Here is a 23,801-nt window from a genome sequence, read left to right on the forward strand (position 1 = left end):
GCTTACTAATAATCGGAAATTTAATTCAATAGTTCATACAACAATTTTTAAAATGTGATATTGAAATTTAAATTTTAACGTTTATAATCCGTTCCCCTATTTTTAAACTACAACATCTTTGTATAAAAAAATTATTGCTGACAGAGCCTTAAGTGCATCTTTTTGTTATTGGAGTTGGGGAAATCTTTGCCTGCTTTCTTCATATTATCAGAAATATTTATAATATAGCATCGAAGTTGGTAGAGAAATCTCAGTCGATTAATAGATTTGGATCAGTATGTCTGAAGTTATTCAGTCAGAATTAGACGAAATTGAAAGTCAATTTCAATGTTTGAGAGGCTCCAAGACCAAAGTTTTGGTCATTCACAGCTATATCTTTGACTTGATACGACATAACGAATATGGAGTAGGAATTTGTAATTGAGCCAAACAAAACTATGACAAAATACCGACTCACAAAAGCGTGTTCTACTCTTAATCAGTCAACTAAAACCCACCTGACCTCCCTTATCCAACAACACTAAAATGGGTCGTTGCCTAAAACAAAGATTGGCGACTTTAGGTATGGTTTTTTGTCACAGAAAATACACCATTAATGCATTCTTTAAGGTTGTCTGCAATCTTGTTTATGCATTTCTGTCGAGTTCTGATTTTGTTAATTCGCGCGAGATAATTTACTCATAAATAACAAGAGGGAGAAATGTGAGGTTTTAAGATCAATTATGTTCAAAACTTTGTTACTTGAAGGTTGAAGCTTTCAAGCATACGTTGATTCATGCCAAACAAAATATTTGCTGGTGGTACAAATTGCTTCAAATAGAGAGGTTTTTTTCAGTAGTTCGAATGTTGCAAATTTAACTTGAATTTCCGCCAAAGCCAAAATTATTGTCAAATCCGAATGACCCTGTTAGTGGATGAGCATTGCATTCTGAAGTGTTTCATGAGGAGGATCTTGTTTCATTCCCAGACATCAGTATTCAGGGGAGAGAGGGGAAGCCAATATTAATTAATGATGCATCTATGGTACAGTTCAAACTTTTATATTTCAACAGAGATGGAGAAAAAAAAAAAATGTGATCATTCTATTGATTAGAATTTAGATAGAAATATGGTGATTACAGTAGAATTCATGTCTGCTTTTACCTTTCATAACAGGTTTTTGTGCTCAAAGTTGTAGTTGTTGAACAACAAACAAGGCGTGACAAAATCAATTGTGAAAAAACAAAAAGAAAAACTTTTATGATGTGTATGCCCTTGGACATGTGTGCACAATAAGATCACTGTCAGTAAAAACTGGATGAAAGCAATTGCAAAACATTGGATAATAATCGAATGTTACAAGCTGGATTATGTATGTATCATCCATCCACGCTCAGCAAGTGCCTTCATCACCTGGCTAGCAGCCTCTGCGCTGTCATTTAATGGTGGATAGCTCCAGCTCTTGGAAATCTGTAAAACAAACACATCAACAGGCGTGCAAAATTACAAGTTTCTCATTGTTATTACACAGAACGCTCATTGCATTCAAACTTTTATTCTAGAGGTATTCTGCAAAGAAGGCAAGGATAATTACACTTGCAAGAGAAAACTTATGGTCGCTTTCTTTAATAAATCAGCAGGAAGAAACATTATAGGCATCAGATAACTTACATCCTCTTTGCCAGTGAAAGGGCGAACCATTCCTCGTTCCCTCAGAGACTTTTGGAAGTCAGCAAACTTCCATGTACATCTCTCAGCACCTATAACATAGACCGGTTTTCTGAAGCACAGCAGATTTATAACAAGGGATGCTTAGATTCAAAAGGACAATATTAAACAATTAATCAAAAGAGGTTGGTTATGCTACTCCAGACCTACCCAGTAGTGCAAGCCTCACTCAACATGCTTACCGAATCAGCTGTTATAACAAAAGCATCAGCCCAAGCTAGATGTCCCATATGTGGATTAGGACCTAAAAAACAAGCATCAATCCGTGCGTGAATAAATTTAGTTCACATGAAAACTTGGGAAAGGAAATCTCTCGAAATACTGGAAACTGTTTACCTTCACCATCCCAAATGTAAACCTTTGGACTGGTACTAAACTCCTTAAATAAGATTTTTGATACCTATTAGTTCAGTTCCCAAGAAGAATCGGAGTACTCATTAGAAAACCAAAACACAAGTTCTCATTGAGAAATTTGACAATAGAAACTTTCAAGTGTTTTTACCTTCTCAGGAGTCCTTCTTGAGAAAGATATTCTGACGCTGCCACAACTCCAAAGAACATTCGGCAGCATAGCTGTTAGCTGCTTTGCAAGATCCACACCATATTGGCAGCTGCCTGCGTGAAGTCTTGATTTAGCATATGATAGTAAGACTACTAGATAAGGTTTAAAAGGTGGAATGGTAGATATTTTGCACAAGATATCATTCATTTCTTTTTATATACTAATAGCAATTAAAATGCTGCATGCGTATTAAAAACAGCCCTATGACATTTTTTTTTAATACTAATAGCAATTAAAAAGCTGCTTGCTTAATAAAAATAGCCCTATGACACTATCAAATTATAACTAAAAGAAATTCAGCTTTTGACAACTGGACCATTTGACCAAGTTCACTGATCAGATTCTTCTGCCCAGATCACTATCAAAACTGAAAAAATATGACAATAAATAAAAAAAGGATTTAAACTCAGTTCAACAATGACAATAGAACATGATGCTAGTAGATACGTGATTGAGCTTAAATCCTTTTCTATTTAATAACTGTCATTGGATACTTTAGTAGTATGTTACAAACTAACAACATTCCTACATATCCAAAGGTATGTTAATATGTTTTGAACTATAAGTATAATTAACTACAATCAAAATAAAAATCATTAAGTACCAATTAACATAAAATGACTGCAAAATCCAACAAAAATTAGCTCCTTGGAAAGATGATAAATCAAAATGATAACAAATTCAATGATGCACTAAACATTACTTGTTGGTCCTCCAATGTTGACAACAAGTAAGGGCTTTGCAAGCAGTGCCAGTTCATCATGCCAGACAGAAGCAGCACTTTTGAGTGTAGCAGAATCAGCCAGATGAAGAGCTCCTACAGTGAGAACCTGATATTCCAACCCACAATCAACAACAAGGGCAGCTAAAATTTAATAGCCACCAAAAGGTTTTCCTATGCTCAGATCCCTTCTGGGTGAGTATTTTACAACTGAAATACATACCACACGTCTATCAGGAGGTTCACAGGGAGTTATCCACCTCCGGAGAAACCAAGGGACTTGTTTCTGCGCTTGAGGAGTCAGTGGATAATAATCATGCTGAGGAGTGATCACTAAATCAAATCTATTCAGCCTTGACCGTGGATGCTGTATCTGAAAAATGTAATAAAAAAAAAATTAGAAACATATATTGCAGTATTTGCATCTGAAAAGCAAAAAACTAACACAAGGATAATATAACAGATGTGGACAAATAGAGAAAAGCTGGAATATGTAAACAAACCATACTGTTACCACCATAATGAATAAACAATAGCTGGTAATTTTAAGCCATTTTTCTTGGAATTTTTCTAATGAGAAAAAAGAAAGTCAATATGTATCCAGAAAAGGAGCATAACAAGGTCGAATCTTCTGACCACCTTTTAAGTTTTAACCAACTATGAAATCACCTAGGTCAATAAAGTATAAACAGTTGAATAACTTCACAGGAAACATACAACTGCCTTGTATCAACATAATGGAAACTCCAATGAAATATCACAGTCAAATATATGATTAAAAAAACAGAGAAAAGAAAGTTTAACCTGAACAACAAAAACATTTTCTGTAGCTAACCGTTTAATGGAGCTTGCAACAGAAATTGTATCCCGACCAGATGCAACCACCAACAGAGGACCATCCCTGAAAGGTTAAAATAAAATAAAAACATAACATAATTTAATCAGAAGAGGAAGAACTGCCACTAGAATGCAAAACCATATAGCTTCAACTTCAACTGTCACCTTGTGCAACAAAAAGTAGTAGTAACAAAGAAATTCAAGTTACAAGAATATACTTCTCAAATGTATCACGGGCCATCATTGCAATTTGTTTTGCATCAGCTTCTAGAACATCGGACAAGCCTGCAGTACAGCCATTCTCATATGAACTTTATTTTTTGGGGCTAAAACAAATTAGCCAAATCAAAAACCTTTCAGCATAAAAGGGTGCCATCTCTGGTGCCATAACATGAAAAAAATATACTAATTGAGAGCTCAAAGCATGGTTACCAGTATTTTGAACTAAAAAAGGAACCACTTTATTCCCTCTAGCTTCCGTTTGAAATCGCGAATAGCTGCAAACTTGCCTTATAATATAATCCACTTTTTTATGAAGAGAAACTGGAAGCCAATGAAGCCATTCATTAATCCCTCCCCTTGGCCTTGTAACACGCTGCATAACAGTATTAAACAAATACTACAAATAATTATAATCCAAATTTCCCATTTCTCACATATAGCTTTGTTTAGCTGTACTTTTACATAAATTTGAATCTTGGGACACGTTCAAGAAACCAAAAAAGAAAAAAAAAATGAACTTTGAAATGAACTAGTAAAAGAAGAGATGCAAAGAGAAGCTTACATATAAAGAATGACGACCCGAGAGGCCTAAAGCCCGAACCAAACCGATGCATTGATTCTCAGCTCCCGAGAAGCCATTTCCAATCACAACAACCCGTTTTATTGACTCATAAATCCCACCTTCGAACACCTCAGCCGTGCTCCTCCGTCCTATGGGCGGTTTAGGAAGCCTGATGGGTCTCATGAGCCGCCTCTGAAATAATCCAGTTACTTCGTACTTGAACAAAATCTTTGTTCTTTTCAAGAAACAGCCAAAAGAAGTCTAGTATTTTGGCACCTGAAAGAAAAACATTTATTTTTTTGTTTGGAACATGAAAGATAAATGAAAAGTTGGAAGCTTTACGGCCCGAGTTGTAGAATGAAAGCCCATTTTAAAACTATCAGGACCCAGCCCAAGTAATCTTATGTATTCTCCTTTAAAATTACTTTCTGCTTCTTTCGAAGTTCCTGTCCTCTGAAACTGAAATCGTTGTCTGTACAAAACCCTTCTTTTTCTATTTGAAAGATGTGGGCAAGTTCAGAGGGAGGTCCACCAGAGGTTACTCTAGAAACCTCCATGGGGTCTTTCACTGTTGAGGTAAAACGCAGCTTTTTTTTTTAACTGAGTATGCTTCAGTATATATTGGGTTTATAATCATTAGCTCAACCTGTTTTTTTATTATTTCTTGTGTTTGTTACTGGGTTTTTCAGCTATATTACAAGCATGCACCAAGAACCTGTAGGAACTTTATTGAACTTTCCAGGAGAGGTTATTATGACAATGTCAAATTCCATAGAATTATCAAGGTTTCTTTTTTTTCTTTGTTCTTTTTAATTTTTCTCATTGGTTTTTTGTGTAACTAGTTTTTATAACCTGTCTTTGGTTGTTATGATGTAGGATTTTATAGTTCAGGGTGGGGATCCAACTGGGACTGGAAAAGGTGGAGAATCTATTTATGGGTATGTTTTTTTTTCTTTTAACATTAGTTACTGAGAGCTGAATCTTTTTTTTTTTTTTTTGGTTTGTGGACTTTTCATAATTGATATTGGAGACTACCCATGATTCTTTTTCTTATTTATTTAATGTGATAAAATCTGATGCTTTTCTTATGGATTTCAACCCTGGAAGTTACATTGTAAAAGTTTTATTAACATGTTTTAATATTGTTTTGGCATTTTTTTGCTTCAATCGATGGCAGTTTTGGTGGTGTTTTATTATATAGAGAAGTGAAATTTCTACTTTAGATTTTAATTACTGATTTTTGTTTTTGTTTTTTCTTTTAGTCCTGTATTTGATGATGAGATAAGGTCTGAATTAAAGCATACTGGAGCTGGTATTTTATCTATGGCTAATGCTGGTCCGAATACAAATGGAAGTCAGTTTTTCATTACTTTGTCACCAGCACCGTCTTTAGATGGTAATGATGTTTTCTTCATAGTTACAATAAGAATTATTTGGTCAATCTCTGGAAGGAATTGTTGAAATCTGTGGATTTCACAAAACCTAGCTAGTGGCAATATTAATCTTTCTTTTTTAATATCAAGATTTTTTTTCTGTTATTAGCTGCATAATGTTATGATTTCTTATGTGAAATGTCATTGCCAACTGTAATTTTATGCTTGTACTTGTAGATTCCATGATACCTTTGTTTTAGAAATCACATATTGTTTGAAAATATAAGTTTTATTAATTTGAAAGCTAAAAGCTATTAAAGTTCTAAGATGATGGTCACTATTATTAGATAATTTATCTGTGAATCAAATTGGAATTGTAACAAGGTCAATTGGCTGCCCAACTTATTGGGAGCAGAGCCTCAAACCATTTTAGAAATTATTGAGGTTGTTAGACTTCTGTGAAAAATTGTCCATGAACTGGGTTGGACTGGTGTCGAGGCCAATTAGTCCAACCTATTTGGGGTAGACTCTCATCCTGAACTAATTCTGAGGCTATTGTACTGCTTATCATTGATAACAGTAAAATTTTTAGAGCTTGCGGAAAAAAAGGCAAAGGCAGTTGAGGTTAGTTGATGTTTTTAGGGGTTTTCCATTTTCTTTGATTTGCTTTGGATCAATAAGTTGTTTAACTATACCTTTGACCTTGAGGGCCAAACCAAATACATAAATTGAGACGATGAAAACAATTTTCTTCTGCTGAATGGTATTTCCTTTATGCATCCTTCTTCCTTGTGGTAATTTTTAGGTTGTTTCATGTAAGAAACATAAATCATTGAGTTTTGGTATGAGAACTTTGAGCTCATTCTCTCCCTTATGCTGTGTTTCTTGTATTTGCACAATTTAATACCATGTAGTTGCCGTTCTTTAGCTAATGATCTCATGGAGTTTCCTCATGTGTAATGCTTTGACTGACGATTTTGTCTACAGGTAAACACACAATATTTGGAAGAGTATGTAGGGGAATGGAAATTATCAAGAGGCTTGGCAGTGTCCAAACTGACAGCAATGACCGGTAAGTTCTTTACTCTTATGCTTTTTAAAATTTTTTAACTTTATTTTTGCCTCAATTTAGAACAAATGGAATGTGTTACTTTTTGAACTTAATTGGAATTTTCTTTCCAAATTATTGGAAAAGGGAATTTATAACTTGGTTTTGTCAACCACTTGAAAGCATGATTTTGTAAATTCATGAGTTAAAAGAATCAGATCCATTTCAAGTCAACCTTAAATGACTTACTTAAAAATTTGTTACTAGGTTACCTATTTAATAAACAAGTTGTCTTTGGGTTGAGCGATTCAAGAGGATTAACTAAACGGTCATCTTAGGTTGACCTAAATCTTATTAGTTATTGCACGTATATTGCAACAGGGATTGCGACCCCTAGCCAAGGCATGCCCCCAATCTCATTTGATTTTCTAATGCTCTACGGTTCAAACACTCAACTAACTACTAAACTTTATTCTATTGGAAGTTGCTCCTAAGGACTTCAACATTTAGATGAATTCATGTTTTGCTGTTTTTCCCTGTTAATGCAGACCCATTCATGATGTGAAGATATTACGGACTTCTGTCAAAGATTAGCACCGGAGCTGGCAAAATGCAAATTTTAGTGCTAAGAAATGCCTTGTTTTCCATGACTGTTTTGGAACCAGATCATTCATAAATGTGTTGTACATTGAATTAGAGTTGTTTTTAACTGAAAGGAGTAAAACAATGAAGAAATAACTACCGGCATTTCTTTGGAGTTTATCATTACGTTCGTCTTATCTGCTTTCTTTGTATTTGAATGGCATTTCTGACTTTGGACTTTTGCCCAGCAGCCTATTGTCATCTCTTGCAGCAGGGTTGTCTGTGGATGCAGGGATTACCAAGCTTGGCTATTCTCCATGCATTCCTGTCTCCCATTTGTATTATAAATGCTAGATATATATACTTGAGGTCGTTACGAGGCTCACCTAAATGAAAAGAATTCGATTATCATTAGCTTTATCATGCTAACTGCAACTCCCCATTTGCATTGCATAATGTCTCGATCAGTTCACCTTATTTGAGGTAACTCTACGTTCATGGCTATACCTTTCTCGTAACAAGGCAAGAGAAATTTTATGGCTCGCAGCATAATCAACTCCCAAGACCCAAAAACGTCAGCATTAACTACAAAGGGAAATTTGCATTGATGGCTACCCCATTTTCAGGTTGTCAGCTAGAATTTGCAGTGCTCATTAAACATTCCAAGCAAACAAACAAACCGATTTCTGACTTTAGCCACAAGGGAATTGAAAGGTACAAGTTGAGGCTGTTGAATAATAAAAAGGCCTGATGATTAGGCTGTTCTGTTCCATCAAAATTTGAGTTTATGGGATGACATTAAAACATGAAATTATATTATAACACCTCCTTCCAGCAAGCCAACCAGCAATGCCACTATCAAAACCACTAAAACACGAGCCGCGCTAAAGCAAACACAAAAACTGTCCTCGAAATATACTAACCAGGGCTAAATTTCTACAATTCTAGTACAGGGGAGAAAAATGCGACAGCAATTCAGGTATCTATATCAGTAGCTCATAATCTCTTCCCAATCCGCTATTCTTCTCAAAGGAACACAGCAAAATCATATTTTTACTCATTTCCGCCGCCTTTCTTTCTCCCAAAAAAAAATGGAATATTATTGAAGGTAATATGGAGTTGCGACCATAGTTATCCACCAGCCTCAATTCATGTGGATATTGTCATAATAGTTGTACCTTACAGGAGGATTGTCCCCACGAAGGTAATGACTTCGTTTCAAAGTTTAAGGAACCACCAAAATGCTACATATGCACCAAAAATTATGATGTCAGCTCTGCTTGCCTAAATTTGTAGTCTGGTTCAACTGACTCCCGTTCTCTTCACTAGTGAGATTCAGCATTGGCAATGGAACCTGATTAAATCCATTAGACTTGACTGACCCAGGGGAGGTATCTTTTGAGGTTGTGACCCTTTCTGGTTCCACTGTTTTGATAGTTAGATCTTCAGGAACACCCTGTCTTTGTAACATTTCCATAGACTGTAAAGATGGGACATCACCCTTGCAGTAACTGTGCCACATGGTACGATATTTTGCCTCCAAACCACTGATAAAGTTCTGTCCATCACATACAGGAGACTTAGACATAAGGTCCCGAAGACTCATTCTCAGGTTATGGAGAGCAGTGACGTCTGAGGCCAGTTGTAGTGCCAACTGGACATATTCATCTTCATTTTTGGCTATCAGATGTCCTAACCCTACATTGTAAGTACCAAGAGTGCAACATCATTTATCCAGTGGCATGTAAATCACAAAAGATTAAAATAAAAACATCCTCAACCAACATTAAGAGAAGTCCTGACTGAAATGTTTAAATAATTTGAATGATAGGTATGTCGGAGTGAAAAACCCGAAGGAAAAATAATAAAAAGGCCAAAGGACATATAATCAGAAGCCAGACAAAAAAAGATACTTAATAGATATTAACGTGAAAAGGTGAAGCTCATTACCAACTTTGCTGAGAAGACTGACACCAACATTGTGAGCATGTACTGAACCAGCCATGGTAACACATGGCACTCCCATGTATAGTGATTCACACGTAGTCGTTGTTCCAGCATATGGAAAAGTGTCCAAACTACATAAGATATGTAACAGAATTTAGGACGTCTAAAAAGGATGTAATTAGAAACCACTTTGACCAACAGAAAAATGAATTACTGCCTAATATATATGTCACGGACCTAAAGAAGAGTCTTGAATCCCACATAAAACATGATAGGAAGGTTATTGGGATATAAAAGGATTTAAACTACCTCCTCCTTGTGAGGCGCTTTTTGTAGGACAAAACCGTGAGGCCAGGAGACCAAAGCGGACAATACCTCACAAGGGTGTAAACCGTGACGGTCAGACTGATCTGGGACGCCGGATGAGTGGATGCCCGGGTCTCGGAACTGCACGGGTTCGGAGCTTAAATCTCGACCCATGACAAGTGGTATCAGAGCCAGGCCTAAACCATTCGATCCACGCCAAGCGCCTCGAGGGAGGTCTGCAGAGTGGCCAGCCTCCGTGACGAGGGCGTCACGAGGTTGGGTAGGAGAGAATGTCAAAGACCTAAGGAAAAGTCCTGAATCCCACATTGAACATAATAGGAGGGTCCCAGGAGTATAAAAGGGTTTACACTACCTCCGCCTTGTGAGGCGCCTTTTGTACGACAAAACCGTGAGGACAAGAGGCCAAAGCGGACAATACCTCACAAGGGTGTGAACCGTGATGGTCAGGCTGATCTGGGACGTCGGATGAGTGGATGCTCGGGTCTCGGAGCCGCGTGGGTTCGGAGCTTAAGTCTTGACCCGTAACATATACACTAGGTAAACTCAAACAAAAGGACAGATCACACATAACACTTGGTAAACACTGGCTATTGACATAACAATTGATGGGTCACACAAACACTGGCTATTGACATAACAATTGATGGGTCACACACCAGAGTCCATAGAAAACTCAAACTTTTAAGAAAATAGCAAGAAGTATCCAAGTCTTTCTATCACTCAAAGGCCAAGATTTAAACCATTTTTCCTCAGGATCAATGCTTGTTAATATCTTAACAGTACTGATTGTACTGAACCGCAAATTTCAGATTTCAACAAACCTGGTACCTTGAGTTCCCTTATGCCCCATGTGCTGATAAGCATCACCCAATATTGATTGCACAGGGCTATTTCAGGTGTGCTAACAATCATGTTTCCCAACAAATTAGGAAAATCCTAACTGGCTATAGCAAAAAGCCCAGCCTACCAATTATCTCTGTTATTCACCTTTCTAAAGTCTAATAATGAAGCAAAAAGCTTTACAACAAGTGGCTTTCATGGTTTTAAACTAGGGAAGCGACAAATCAAGATGAGATGGAGATGAGTAAAATCTAAAGAGAACAGCCGAATAAAAAAGTAGAGAAAATAAGAGATAACACCAGGAACAATGATGCAGAAAAAATGGGAAGATAGATAAGGAGAAAAAAAGGAAAAAGAAAACTTAGTTGCCAATAACACAACGAATGCAATTAAATTTTACCTGATGTCCATAAGAGAATAAGCTTGCATGTGGCCATGATTAAGAAGAATTAGAGGGAGAAGATCAACACGGAGAGATTCTAAACCCAGCTGCTCTAGTGTTGTAAGAAATTTCAGCCTAACACTGTCACAACAAAATGGCTTGCATTTTACCACAAGACGGGAGTTTGGGACAGCACATAATATCCTTGCCCAAACTTGCAATACCTTGGGTGTTATCTGATAAAGGTTCAAATAAGAGGTTAATGATGAATGCTATAAAAAATTAGAAATATATGGTTTAACTTTAGGTTACAGTTACCAAACAGTACCTTTGCCAGATTATTGAAGCTACCAAACGTAATGAAGCCATTGGAAAGAGCAGGAGTTGGTGAAACAGGTCCAGCCTCCGGGGAAGGAGTATAACAAAGGAAGCATTCTGGTAGTCGAACTAACTCCTCAACATGCCTGCCATTGGGTAGGATTATTTTCTAAGTAGAAATAAATTTGCATATCATCTCTAACACAATAATTCTAACTGAAAAATGAGGTCGGATAAAGTAAAAACAGGACCTACTTCTGTTTTGTACCAGGAGGATCTGCAAGTGAATCAGTTATTCGGTAATCAATAGTTGGCAAACCAGTAGTATTGGGGTAGCCAATCCAAGTCACCTACAGTAAAAATTATGACAGAAATCAGAGAGATCTAGAAAACGCCTAGTCTACCATATCAAGCTTACCACAAAAGCAAAATCACCATGCATAAACCAAACACCCAAAAATCAACTCAAATTACACTCTAAAAGATTTCTTCTGTTATGAGAATTCTTTTAGTTCCATTGATGACAGAATAACATAAACAGGAAATAGTTAAAAGAAAACGAAAAAATGGTACCTTAAGCATACCTGAACAGGTGCCGGTCGACATGCCATGGTTCCCAATTTATTGTTGGCTGTATGACCAGTAAGCTCTACCAAGATGTCAATTTTATCATCTCTAACCATGCTTGCAACCTTCTTTTCATCAATACCATATATATCTCTCCATACCCCACCCTTTTTCATGACTTTTTCCCTAAATCTATTAGTTTTTGCATCCGCCTGCAAAATTATAAGAATGTGAGTTCAGAAAGAAAGACATAGTCCATCATAGAAACAAAGAAGATACCACATTTATTAAATTGTTTGTAATAATACAATATCCAAAGTCATAGTTCCAGAATTTTTAGTAACTTATACACATCTATAATGGTATTGAAATTTGTCTTTGGTCTTGAAAAGGGAAGATATCAACTAAACATGCAAAGAAATACTCTAATATCTGTAGGATTATAGATGATGGTTGCTGAAAAAAGCATTAAGAAATTGTGATAAATATATCCGAAGCATTAGTACCTTCACTACCGCTGAATACACAACCACCTGGTAATTCCCATAGTCATGATAAATAAGAGGGGCTTCAATGAAATAAGACACAGAATGAGTAAAATAATCTGGAGAAATATATCCAATCACAAGAGGTCGTTCTGGATCTTTTGGGTTGTCCCATGAATTGTATAGTGGATATAACCTCAAAAATCGCCTTCCCCAGTCCCTGTTTTTGAGAAATCCAATTTAGAAAGCCCCAAGAAAGCCAAGTTTAAGATTGTCAAAGATAATATAAATTTCAACCAGTTTTAGGAAGAAGGTAACTTGTATGTATATATAAATTGTCAAACATGAAGCCAACAAATGAATAAATGATCAAACAGGTCATAAAATCAAAAAAAAGGTCTAAGAGGGAAAGTAAAAAAGGTAATTCAAATCTTTCTTTTGGCATCTGTTTAGGTCATACATAGCAGGATACTGGAGATATCATAACTACACTTAATATGAAGCTACTGCCTTCATTATCCATTTCTTTCTAAAACTCTGGATCCCCCAAAGTTTCAATTTATGGATCTGTTTAGGCCTTTCAAGATACATTCTACTTTTCACGACAAAAATACAACAAGGGAATTAGAAAGAAAGTTGGCATTATGGCCTAAAAGTATGCATTTACATGTTGCATGGGAAAGAACTGCATCAGATAAAAGGCTTAAACAGTAAGCAAAAGTGCATTTCTAAAGCAAACAATTATGACAAAGAAGCCATTGCTCAAAGCAGGATTCTGGCACGGCAAATAGAATATGGTTCAATATTTAACAGTTTTTCACTATGAATTAGCTCATACCTATACAAAATGAACAAGTAGATAAGAAATAAACTAACTAAAGATCATAACCCAAAAATAGCGAGAAGAATATTTGTAGTGATGCAGCTAATAGAAAGACATGCAATTAGTTCATATGATTTTCTTGAATGCTCCCAGGAAGGCCACAAATTATTAGTAATGACAACTAAATATTAGAATGATATTAACAAGAAATTGACATTAAATACAAGTTATGGTGATAGGAGTTCAATTAAACCTGTGAGCCTCAAAAAGTTTATCATCATCTCCTTCATTTATGTAGTTCATTGCCAAGAGCCGGTTCTGCAAACAATGTGAAATATGATACAAACAAAAGGGATCAATCAAAAAATAGGAAGAGCTGAAGCATTTTCAAAGCATGCATACTAGAACTTTCTTTTTCCAGTTTTTTGTCTATTTATTTTATAGGGGACATAAATATAGTCAATTAGTCATGAAAGAACCAAAGAAGCTCCAAGGTAACTAAAACTCCAAAGTGTCATATCAAATAACATTATGGGGTGGAAAAAGGGAATTTAAGGTGAATAGACATTTCAAGTGACAGAACTTATCCTGCACTTAATTTTTTCTCTTGTTCTTTTTGTTTTTGATTGCATGAATTGTCTCTTAGCAAGCAATTACTATTTAAACTATATAAGATTCATGGAATGGTACCTGTCCTGCATTACGAGAATCTGGATCTATCTTAAGGCATTGCTCATAAGCTGTAATAGCCATGGATATATTGCCAGCATCTCTGTAAAGAACCCCTGAACAAATAAGACATGGAGAATAAATTAAAAAATATATAAAAAAAAAAGAAATTATTTCCCAAAACATTTGACGCAAGATTATGTATCTGTGAAGGTAAAGAGCGATGGCATGTACAAGGTGTCCCAGAAACAATCATAGATTTCGAAACATCATAAGAACTAAGAAGCAAAAGCAAAACCTAAATTATTATATGCTTCTGCGTATGTGGGATTGGCAATGATAGCTTTCTCGATCATGCTAGCAGCAGCATCCATTTTACCCTGCCAATTAGTAAGCACGTAGTCAATCACTGTTTGAGACATAGTCATGTATAACAGTTAGATCTAAAATTCCACTTCAAACCTGAACTGTGTAGACAACACCAAGGTTGTTCAACGACTGAGAGAAGTTTGGTTTGATTGACAAAGCCAACTGCAAGAAGATACGATTAATGATGAAGATCATGGAAGGCAGTAGAGAACGAAAGCTTAAAATGTTACAGAGTGTCAAACATTGCCTGATAACACTCTACAGCTTTATCAAGGTTGTCTCTATCTTTGTATATTACTCCTAAATTGTTGCATGCCTCTGCACAATGGGGGTTGAAGTAGAAAGCAAGTTCATAGAACACAATTGCCTGCTCAAACAAAAATTGGAAGTTAGATTATTATCTGATGCAAACATTGCAGGAACTAATTACTAAGAGTGTATACAAAAAACTTTTACCATTAATGACAAATAGAAATCCAGTTCCCCAAAGAGAATTGTGCACTTCCAAGAAAATAAATCTTAAGTAATTACTTACCATATCAAACTTCAGCATTTCACCATAAGCAACCCCAAGATTATACATAGCATCTGCATAGTGCCAATTATAATACAAAGCCTTCTTGTAAAATGCCACACCTTGGTTAATGTCTCCCTCCAACTTAACCTGAACAGACATCACTGAATGCAAAATCAGGGAAAGAAAAACTGAGAAGTTACTTATCATAAATAAAGCACAAAGTGACTGACTTCCACAAACAAGTCAATAAGAGTTGCCAATGATGCCAGAAAGCATTTTGATCTAATGTGAATGTTAGTTAAAGAATGAACAGAATATGATAAAAGATTCCGCAAACAATTACAGGTGCCAAAACCAAATCTATTGTGTGGAGAGCAAATAGTATCTTAAGATACTTGTGTTTGTCGATCATAGTTCCAGATACCATGATTAGAAGGGCACTATTCAAATATCTGACCTACAGCCCCTATATTTTTCTGTTATAAGTTGTCTACATCGATCACAGTTTAAATGCTTCTGGTTCTCAGGATGTCAAACAGGATAGAAGCGACTGAAGATAATCTAATTTGTTTGAAACAACAGAAATGCAAACATGTAATCTGAATTCTAAGCTCTAAGCAGTTTGATTGACATATACATGTATTTGATGCTTTGCCGGTCGGAAACCTAAAAACATGGTTTTACAAGCTTCTGGCTAGGCACTTATACCACATCTTGAAGACAGAAACCTACAAAAATCTAGACTACAGAGACAATATGTTGTCAAACTATATCTCATAACGTCAAACACAAATATTCTGCAACCAACAAATGCCCAATTTGTTATAGTCCAAACCATAGATGATGATAAATGAGCAAAGATAATAATATTATAGGAGTATAACTTTCTTTCAGAAATGCAATAGCCTCCTCCAGAATTTATTTAGTCTTTTCGGAGAAAAGAGCCAAATTCTTTGTAGAGATGTCTGTACAAGAGTAGGACACAGGTTGACAGAGCCATATAGTCCTCAAGTGTTTAACCGGCCAATTTTCAGAAAAATAAGCGTCCTGTAAGCTTTAGGCTAAAGGTCATGAAAAAATTCAAAAATAAAACTAGGAAATGATCAATCGATGATGCTATTTAATATAACGAGGGGGAGAAAGCACCTTTGTTCCCAAATCTGTCAAGGCAATTGCCATATTATTTTTTGCAATTTCAAAGTTAGGGGACACAGCTAGACACCTGGTAATAAAATAGTCAAGCAAAGAGAGCATCAGTAAAGATGGAGACACCACTCAAATAAGCCAACTACATGTGAGGCCCAGCAGACAACAAGGTTAAGCAACTAACTGCATACAACCTCTCATAACAGGCAATGGCAGATTCCAAGTCACTGCGGTTTTTATAAATGACACCCATGTTGCAATATGCTTCAGCATATATAGGTCTCTCCATTGCAGCCTTCTCATAGCAACTAAGGGCCATGTCATATTGCATCATCTCAGAATAGACAACGCCAAGGTTATAGTATGCAGGCTGTATAAATTAGGTATAAGGATTTAAATATATACTCAATGTAAAAAGGAAGACAATATAACAGCACAAATTGAGAAAATAGAAATTGGAAAGACCATGACTGCATGTACAAAATTTTAACTACAACTACGATTCCTAATGGATGAATGAGAGAGAATGAGATTACAGCATAGTGCGGATCTATTTTAAGAGCTTCATAATACTTCTGAATTCCCTCCTGTGTATTGCCAGCAAGCTTTAAGCTGGTTCCCAAATCAGTTAGAACAATGGCTAGGCATTCTGCAGCGGGTTTATATGAAGGGTCTGCTCTCAGAGCTTTTTGATAAGACTGCACAAGTAAAAAGGTGTAGACTCAAATTGCAGAAACCCACAAATGAACCACTAATCAATAAGCCAAACACAATTAACGGTTAAAAATCTCAAGTGCATACCTCAGCAGCATCTACCAGACGACCTTCATCTTTGTATAGTATACCACAGTGAGTGAGAGCACAAACATTCTGAGGTTCCAACCTGATGGCTTCTGCAAAGCTCTCAAAAGCAGGCCTTCCCATGTTCTGCATCTGCAGGCATATCCCTTTTCCAATGTGGGCTTCAACACACCCACTATTTTTCTCCAATACACTATCATATATGGCAAGGGCGTCGACAAACTTGTTCCTGGACCGAAGAATGTTAGCATAAGAAAGAGCACCTTTCCCTTCAAATGCCTTTTGCGTTGAAGTAACACCAGCTGTTGAAATATTTGGACCGGGAGAAGACCATGGTTCTTTTAAGAAACCATTTTCTGCAATCAGGCCCCTCTCTCTCCCATTTACATCTCTCTCGTTCCAGGCCATCTAGGTAGTACTATAATCTCACGTTTCTTTACAAATATAATCAAAGATAGCAAAAATTATTAATCTTGAAAAGGTGACTTCTTTTATAATATAATTTCAAACATGATTAAAAAATTAATTATAATATAAATTTCCGAAAATTACAAGTGATAAGTGAGAGTCTCCTAAATTGATTATTTTAACCCAAAATCTATTTTTATGGTTTCGAACACAATTTGAATGCTTTTCTCACCACATGATATATTGATATCTTAAAAGTTAATTCAGTAATGAACCACAAATAAAGTTTTAAGATTTTAATCCAGCAATTGATTGCATGTGATCCATACACCAGCAAGACAAGTAATTTGACCGATTTCACTGAAAATCTAATCCTTTTTCCGGTTCAACCAGAAATTATAATAATTGACAAAAATGGGAAATGAAAGTAAGGTGAAATTTACTTATCAAGGACCCTAACCAAACTAAATCTCAACCAAGGGCTCCTGCAACTCAACAAAATAATACCATTAAAGAAAAAATGGCTTTGCATCATTTTAATCACTTCAAAAAAAACAAATTGAAACCTAGGTAAACCAAAATGATCCAAGTAGCCACTCCATTTTTAGCAAACTGATCATAGCCCCAAAAACCTTAAAACCCTAATAAATAAACAAACTAATAATTCCACTTTAAAACCCAGAAAAGCTTGAAACTTAAATCAACCAAAAATAAAATATTTAGGGTTTTTCTGATTAAAAAAATGCAACTTCACAGACCCAACAAGCAAAACCAAAATAAAAACCAAACGAAACAAAAAGAATAAGGATTTAATACTTACTTCTGAAGCAACCAAATTTTGCCCCAAACCATCCAAGCATAGCTAATTTCAAAAACCACCCAAAAAGAAATAGGTAAAGATGGGTGTAGGATAAGAAAAAAAGTGTGTGTGATTTAAGAATAAGACTGAGTTAGTCCAAGTTTAAGAAACAAAGAAAAAAAGGGTCAGTTGTAGATTAAGAACCAAGAAAATAAGAAAAATGGTAGCTTTGAAGGAGGGCACCCTCTCGTTTCTCAAACAGACAAGTGGGGAGGTGGCGTTGGGGTTCGATGTCTCCCAAACTGAGAGAGAGAGAGAGAGAGAGAGAGAGAGAAGAGCCCATGCTGCTGTCTCTGCTCGTTAATTACAACATTTTTGGGGCATAATAAGGACAGAGGACTTTGTTTCTTAGCCCTGCTTTTCCTTTATATTTGCATCTTTTACCACTATACTTCTTCAATGGCTCATGGCTGCAGCTCGATTCAGTCTGGGGCTTTCCAAGTTTTATGCATCAATGTCGGTTTGGGATGTCAAGAAAATTTCTTTGTTGTATTTTGGTTTTTCCTTTTTTTTTTTTTAAGGACAAAAAACAACAAGGATTAATGTAAAACGTAAACACGGCATAATTATAAGCTTGTCACCTTTTTAACTATATAACTGGGGAAGTACCAATATATATATATTTTTAAATAAATATTTATATTTGACTAATTTTAAAAATAATTATTCTAAATCATAAATATTTGCAAAAATAATATCTATTTTAAAATTTTCTTTCTTCTTATAATTCTCTTTTTCTTTTTTAGGTGATTTATCTTTTTTTTTCTTTAATTAAAAGATCCAAAACTTTCACTCTCTTTTAAATATAAATTTATAGAACTAATATCTATACTTGATAATAATTTTTCATAAAAATAGCATTTTTGTTAAAAAAAATTAAGAATAAAAGCCAAAAAAAGGGAAAAAAAAGACACAAAATACGTGAAAATATTTTTTTTTCATTTATCTTCTCTTAGATAAGGATAAAAAAAAAGTTAGAATTTTTTTTTTATATTTATTAACTATATCACATGATTAGAAGTAGGGAGAGCTCATTTTCACTGTTTTATTATCTACTTTGAGTCTTTAATTGCATGGCAAGAGATTCAATTTCAAGCTGTCTAGTTTTTTGGTGTAATGCCAAGCCTCCTAATGCTTTTAAGCTTTTGGCAAAGGAAGGCTACTCTATACGTAGTAATATCCAACTTTTTAACATGCTTTGCATTACTTTGTGAAGATCCATCACTTTTCATAATATGTGATTTGTAATCAATTTAGTAACTGATTTGATTTCTTAGCATTGAATTAAAGCCGATATTAACAAGATAATAGTTAAAAAATATATATTCTCTTTTTAGATTAATAAAAGAGTGATTCAATTAACAAATTTATAAATTGATGTAATTATCTCGTTCTGTAAAATAAAACAGCTAATTAATTCATATTCAAATGAATTATTGTTAAATTACGAGTAATTATCATATTGTGATACATCCAAACATGCAAAATAATTTTTGTTAAATGTAATTATAATATAATTTTGTATTTACACTTATTATAATGGGATAAATTAATTTTGACTAATTTATTAAAGAATGTTTATACTCTTATCTTAATACATATATATATATATGAGATTGATTTATTAAATTTTATAACTTCAGTTTGAGAGATAAATTTTTTTTTTTTTGAATAAATCATCGTTTCAAATCCGAAAGGTGATATCGAAAAGCACAAGAGGATGATATCACATTCGTGGACTTCAATTTAACAAAATTGAGCTCTCATCCTTATTCAAATCAATTTTAATTTTAATTATAAATTATGTTAATGACTGAAAAGGTTTTTGATCAAATCAACCGCTTGGGGCTGGGGTATATAGTTCAGAGGAAATTCAGGCGCAGCCCACAGCAAATCAGCTTCAAATTGGATAAGAAATCGTGGAAATTAAGGTGGATTTTAAAATTGGGTTCTGGCCCTTTAAGCAACTAAGAACAGGCTCGGTCCATACTTGCAAAATAGTAGCATAGAAAATGGAAAAGTGGAAGACCGGTACTTGCCACCAGGAGGGAAGGAGGAACAATAAATATTGGAGTTGAAGAGGAATCCGATAGTCATTAAATCATGACCTGGCAAAACCTTTAATTCAACGACCAGAACAGTCCACCGGCCCTTCAAGTGGGGGGCCTCTAAGATTACGAAACTAAGTAACCAACCATGTCGGCAGCTACGTATATCTATTTTTCTTATGAACTTCAGAAAAGAAAAGAAAAGAAAAAAAAAAACAAACAAATTCGATGCTTAACTCTGGACGTTTTCTAGAGCTTGGGTTACCACTTAAGCGTCCCAGATCATATTTTTTATGCTTTAACGGTCACAACAGTAACCATTTCGACAGTAATCTCAACAGGTAACACTTTTATGAGTTTAAAAATGAATAAAAATTGATTTGAACAGATTAAATTGATCAAAATCAAGAGAATTTAATTGATTTGATTTAATTTAATTTATTTTGATTATAATATATTTTTTAAATTAGTTAAATTAATTAACTTGATTGAGTTTTTATTTTTAAAATTAATAATTGAAATAATAAAATTTAATCAAAATTTTAATAAATAAAAAAAATTAAGATAAATATTTTTATTTTTTTATAAAATATTATTAAAATTATTAAATTTTTTAGTATTTTAATTTAAATTTTATTAAATAAAATTTATAATTAAATAATTATTTATAATATAAAAAATTAATAAAAAAATAATTATTTAACCGAATCGATTAAAAAAATCAATTTGATCTTTTCGATTAAGATTAATTATTTAAAAATTTTTAATCAATTTAATTATTTATTGAATAAAAATCTTTTTTTTTTTTTCAAATCAAATCCATTAAATCTATTAATTGTTTACCCCTAATTATTATATCATCATCTATAAGATTGAGTCATATGGTTGGACAGATGAATGGTTAAAAACTAGTAGCTCTGCATTGATAGAAGATCTGTATCTATCATTATGATTACAGGTTTTTACATAGCTGGAAGGCCAGCTTATCTGCCAAATGGCAGCCCTTCTGCAAGATTAATACTAAATAATTTAGAAGAAAAATATAAAATATAAAAAGGTAGGTCCTTGGAGAGGTTTCAAGGCACATGAAAATGATTAATGACTATCTTGCCGAGAAATGGAAGCAAAAATTCACTTATTCCAAAGAACAATCTACAGAATCAAATAGAAGGAGAAAGTGAAGGTCGCATGTTTGGTCAAACGATGACAGCAAACCGGGATATTAGCTGCAACTTTGTTATTGGGTTGAGGAAAATGAAATTAAAACCCGCAAACCGTGTTTTGACTTTATTTTCTTTCATGTGCAATCACTTTTAAATTAGAGCAAATAAGAATTATTATTCCAATGTTTGTAATTCAATAATTATAAGTTAATATTGTAAATAACTTAAACTATAATTAAATATTTAATATAATATTTGAATTTAAAATTTTTTTAATTTAATATTTAAAAATTTATTAATTAATATAATATTTATTTTCACTATAATTAATTTTAAATAATAATATCTGATAAATAAATAAATTATAAATATTATATTAATTAATTAATTTATAATTTAAATATCATATTATAAAATTTTAAAATTTTAAAATCATATTAAATATTTTATTATAATTTAAAATTTATTCATGATAATATCTTTAATTATTATTATTTGTACTATTTTATCTTTTATATTTTAATACTTATTTTTGGCTAATAACGTACTATGCTCATCATATAAACTAAGCTTGATGAAGTAGTGTCAGGGCGGAGTCACGTTTAAACTAGAGGGGACCGTCGCCCTCCAAAGATTTTTAAAACTCTTTACTATGTATCGATATAATGTATATAATTCATAAGAGTTTTTTTTTTAAAACTAAAAATGGTATCCCAAAAAATAAAAAGTTGTTTTTAGTGATTATAAATGTTTAGAAATTTGAGATTTTAGGTTTAAACTTTATTATATGTGAATTTTTTCAATTTTATGTTGGATTTATCTAATTATATTTTAATTTGTTGATTAGTTTATTTGTTTGATTATTCAATTATGTAATACTTAATTATAATTATAATTTGTACTTGTAATTTGAAAAAAAAAAACTTCTAAGACAAAAATAAATTCAATTCTCAAATTTTAATTAATTTATAAAAAGTATTAATATTTATAGGTTAGTTCTCATAAAAAATTAAAAAATAAGTGTATTTATTAAATATGATCACATTAAAAAGTCAAAACTATTTTTAAAAATTTAATAAAAAAATGTGAGATTAATAGAATAGAAAGAGACACAAATCTTATCATTTAAAAGTTTGAATCCAACACTAAGTCTTATTTCTTAAAACTTGAACTCAACATCAAGTTGCTATAGTTATTACAAAAGAAAGGGCATTCTTGTATTCTTAGAGAGCCAATTATAATGTGTCGTAACGATTTTGGGATCATCAGATGTAAAGTATTTTACAATCGAAAAAAATAAAATGAGAGTCATCATCAATCTTTTTTAGGGTATGATTAACCATTCAAAAGTTTATCGTTTTAATAAAACTATAAAAGCGAGTTTAAAGTTTATCAAAAAAATAAATTTCAGTCTACAAAAACTAAATTGAGTTCAGGAGTCGGTTACGTGTGAGGATGAATTAGCATCCCCACAATGCCTATAAATTGGTACCATTTAATAATGCATTATTTTCGGTGTTGAATAAAATGATATTGACTTGAAATTTAATACTAATTCTCTTTGTTTAAAAAATATTTTTGCTAAAATTTTTTATTTAAAAATATTGAAAAAATCTTTAAGTTAAAGACTTATCTTAAAATTTTTCAATATCTACACAAAATTTAAAACAACTCTTTTCACTTAAGATGTAATATAATATCCCTTAAAATGAAAATAACACTCATTGCAAGAAATAATTGTTGGTAACTCTCTAATATCTAGGTAGAGTACCGAAAATTATTTTCTTTATAATGTTATTTTTGTTTTATTTTATAATATCATAATTTTAAAAGTAAGTAAATTAAAAAAATTATTTTTATGCAAAAAAGTAAATGATAGTATTATCAAATAGCAAGTAACAACTAAAGAAAAAGAAATGCAAACAAGTGCAAACAGTAACAAATAAATATATGTAAGCCAATAAATGCTGTGTATGATAATGAAGTGCAAATTTGAAATGAGATTCTTAAATATAATGAGATCATCTTGACTCCCCATCATCTAGGCGGAGCTTTAGTGCAACTATTTATTATTATTCCCTTTTTATTATTAAACAATTATTAACCCCATTGTTAAAGAGAATTAAGGACTTATGAGAAAAACTTAATGGAATAAGATTTCTTTAAATATCCTATCATCTACGCGACATTTGAGAATAAATTACTTCACTTAAGAGCTTTGCATGTATCCTCAAATTTTCAAAAAGATTTTGAGTATAGGTTTAGGTCGAGATTTTAAGATTTGGTGAGTTTCGAGCAATGATCCGGGATTTCGTACCAAATTTAAGGTTTTCAAAATTTTGAATTTTAAAGTTTTGTATTTTAGGGTTTAGAATTTAGGATTTTAGGGTTTCAGTTTTAGGGTTTAAGGTTTGAAGTTTTGGTTTTAGGATTTAAAGGATTTAGGATTTAATTTAGGATTTAAAGAAAACGCGAACATCTCTAAAAATTCCTAATATCTAAGTGAATTTTTAAAACA

At 33.3% G+C, this 23,801-nt stretch overlaps 3 protein-coding genes across 5 annotated transcripts; 1 reads left to right on the plus strand and 2 right to left on the minus strand.

The window, feature by feature from the left end:
- Positions 1 to 1,059: 1,059 nt before the first annotated feature.
- LOC111311688 (mitochondrial fission protein ELM1-like) lies at positions 1,060 to 11,250 on the minus strand. 2 transcript variants are annotated; one of them, XM_022911293.2, is made up of 12 exons: positions 11,129 to 11,250; positions 4,612 to 4,887; positions 4,260 to 4,422; positions 4,046 to 4,112; positions 3,795 to 3,891; positions 3,214 to 3,363; positions 2,973 to 3,099; positions 2,210 to 2,322; positions 2,044 to 2,107; positions 1,858 to 1,951; positions 1,651 to 1,759; positions 1,060 to 1,449 (listed from the first exon to the last, which is right to left on the minus strand). In XM_022911293.2, the coding sequence occupies exons 2-12, from the start codon at positions 4,792 to 4,794 to the stop codon at positions 1,348 to 1,350; spliced, it is 1,269 nt and encodes a 422-aa protein (XP_022767028.2). In that variant the 5' UTR covers positions 4,795 to 4,887; positions 11,129 to 11,250; the 3' UTR covers positions 1,060 to 1,347. The 2 variants fall into 2 exon arrangements, 1 of the variants encoding a protein (XP_022767028.2); XR_002692659.2 differs by having other exon boundaries at positions 1,212 to 1,449; positions 1,890 to 1,951.
- On the plus strand, positions 4,886 to 7,794 carry LOC111311689 (Cyclophilin-like peptidyl-prolyl cis-trans isomerase family protein). The gene is made up of 6 exons (XM_022911296.2): positions 4,886 to 5,187; positions 5,301 to 5,396; positions 5,488 to 5,549; positions 5,874 to 6,007; positions 6,972 to 7,056; positions 7,581 to 7,794. Exons 1-6 carry the CDS (start codon positions 5,116 to 5,118, stop codon positions 7,624 to 7,626), a joined length of 495 nt encoding a protein of 164 aa, XP_022767031.1. The 5' UTR covers positions 4,886 to 5,115; the 3' UTR covers positions 7,627 to 7,794.
- LOC111311687 (putative UDP-N-acetylglucosamine--peptide N-acetylglucosaminyltransferase SPINDLY) lies at positions 8,322 to 18,371 on the minus strand. Of its 2 annotated transcripts, XM_022911286.2 has the most exons (18): positions 18,034 to 18,371; positions 16,806 to 17,239; positions 16,541 to 16,702; positions 16,199 to 16,374; positions 16,005 to 16,080; positions 14,877 to 15,005; positions 14,589 to 14,708; positions 14,435 to 14,503; positions 14,271 to 14,352; positions 13,994 to 14,088; positions 13,557 to 13,621; positions 12,502 to 12,700; positions 12,013 to 12,207; positions 11,684 to 11,778; positions 11,439 to 11,574; positions 11,129 to 11,346; positions 9,565 to 9,692; positions 8,322 to 9,312 (listed from the first exon to the last, which is right to left on the minus strand). In XM_022911286.2, exons 2-18 carry the CDS (start codon positions 17,211 to 17,213, stop codon positions 8,885 to 8,887), a joined length of 2,781 nt encoding a protein of 926 aa, XP_022767021.1. In that variant the 5' UTR covers positions 17,214 to 17,239; positions 18,034 to 18,371; the 3' UTR covers positions 8,322 to 8,884. The 2 variants fall into 2 exon arrangements, with proteins under 2 accessions (XP_022767021.1, XP_022767024.1); XM_022911289.2 differs by lacking the exons at positions 16,005 to 16,080; positions 16,199 to 16,374.
- Positions 18,372 to 23,801: the final 5,430 nt, after the last annotated feature.

This window comes from Durio zibethinus, chromosome 1 (assembly GCF_047325235.1).
Source record: "Durio zibethinus cultivar Kanyao isolate XHJ-2024 chromosome 1, ASM4732523v1, whole genome shotgun sequence".
NCBI lineage: Eukaryota > Viridiplantae > Streptophyta > Magnoliopsida > Malvales > Malvaceae > Durio > Durio zibethinus.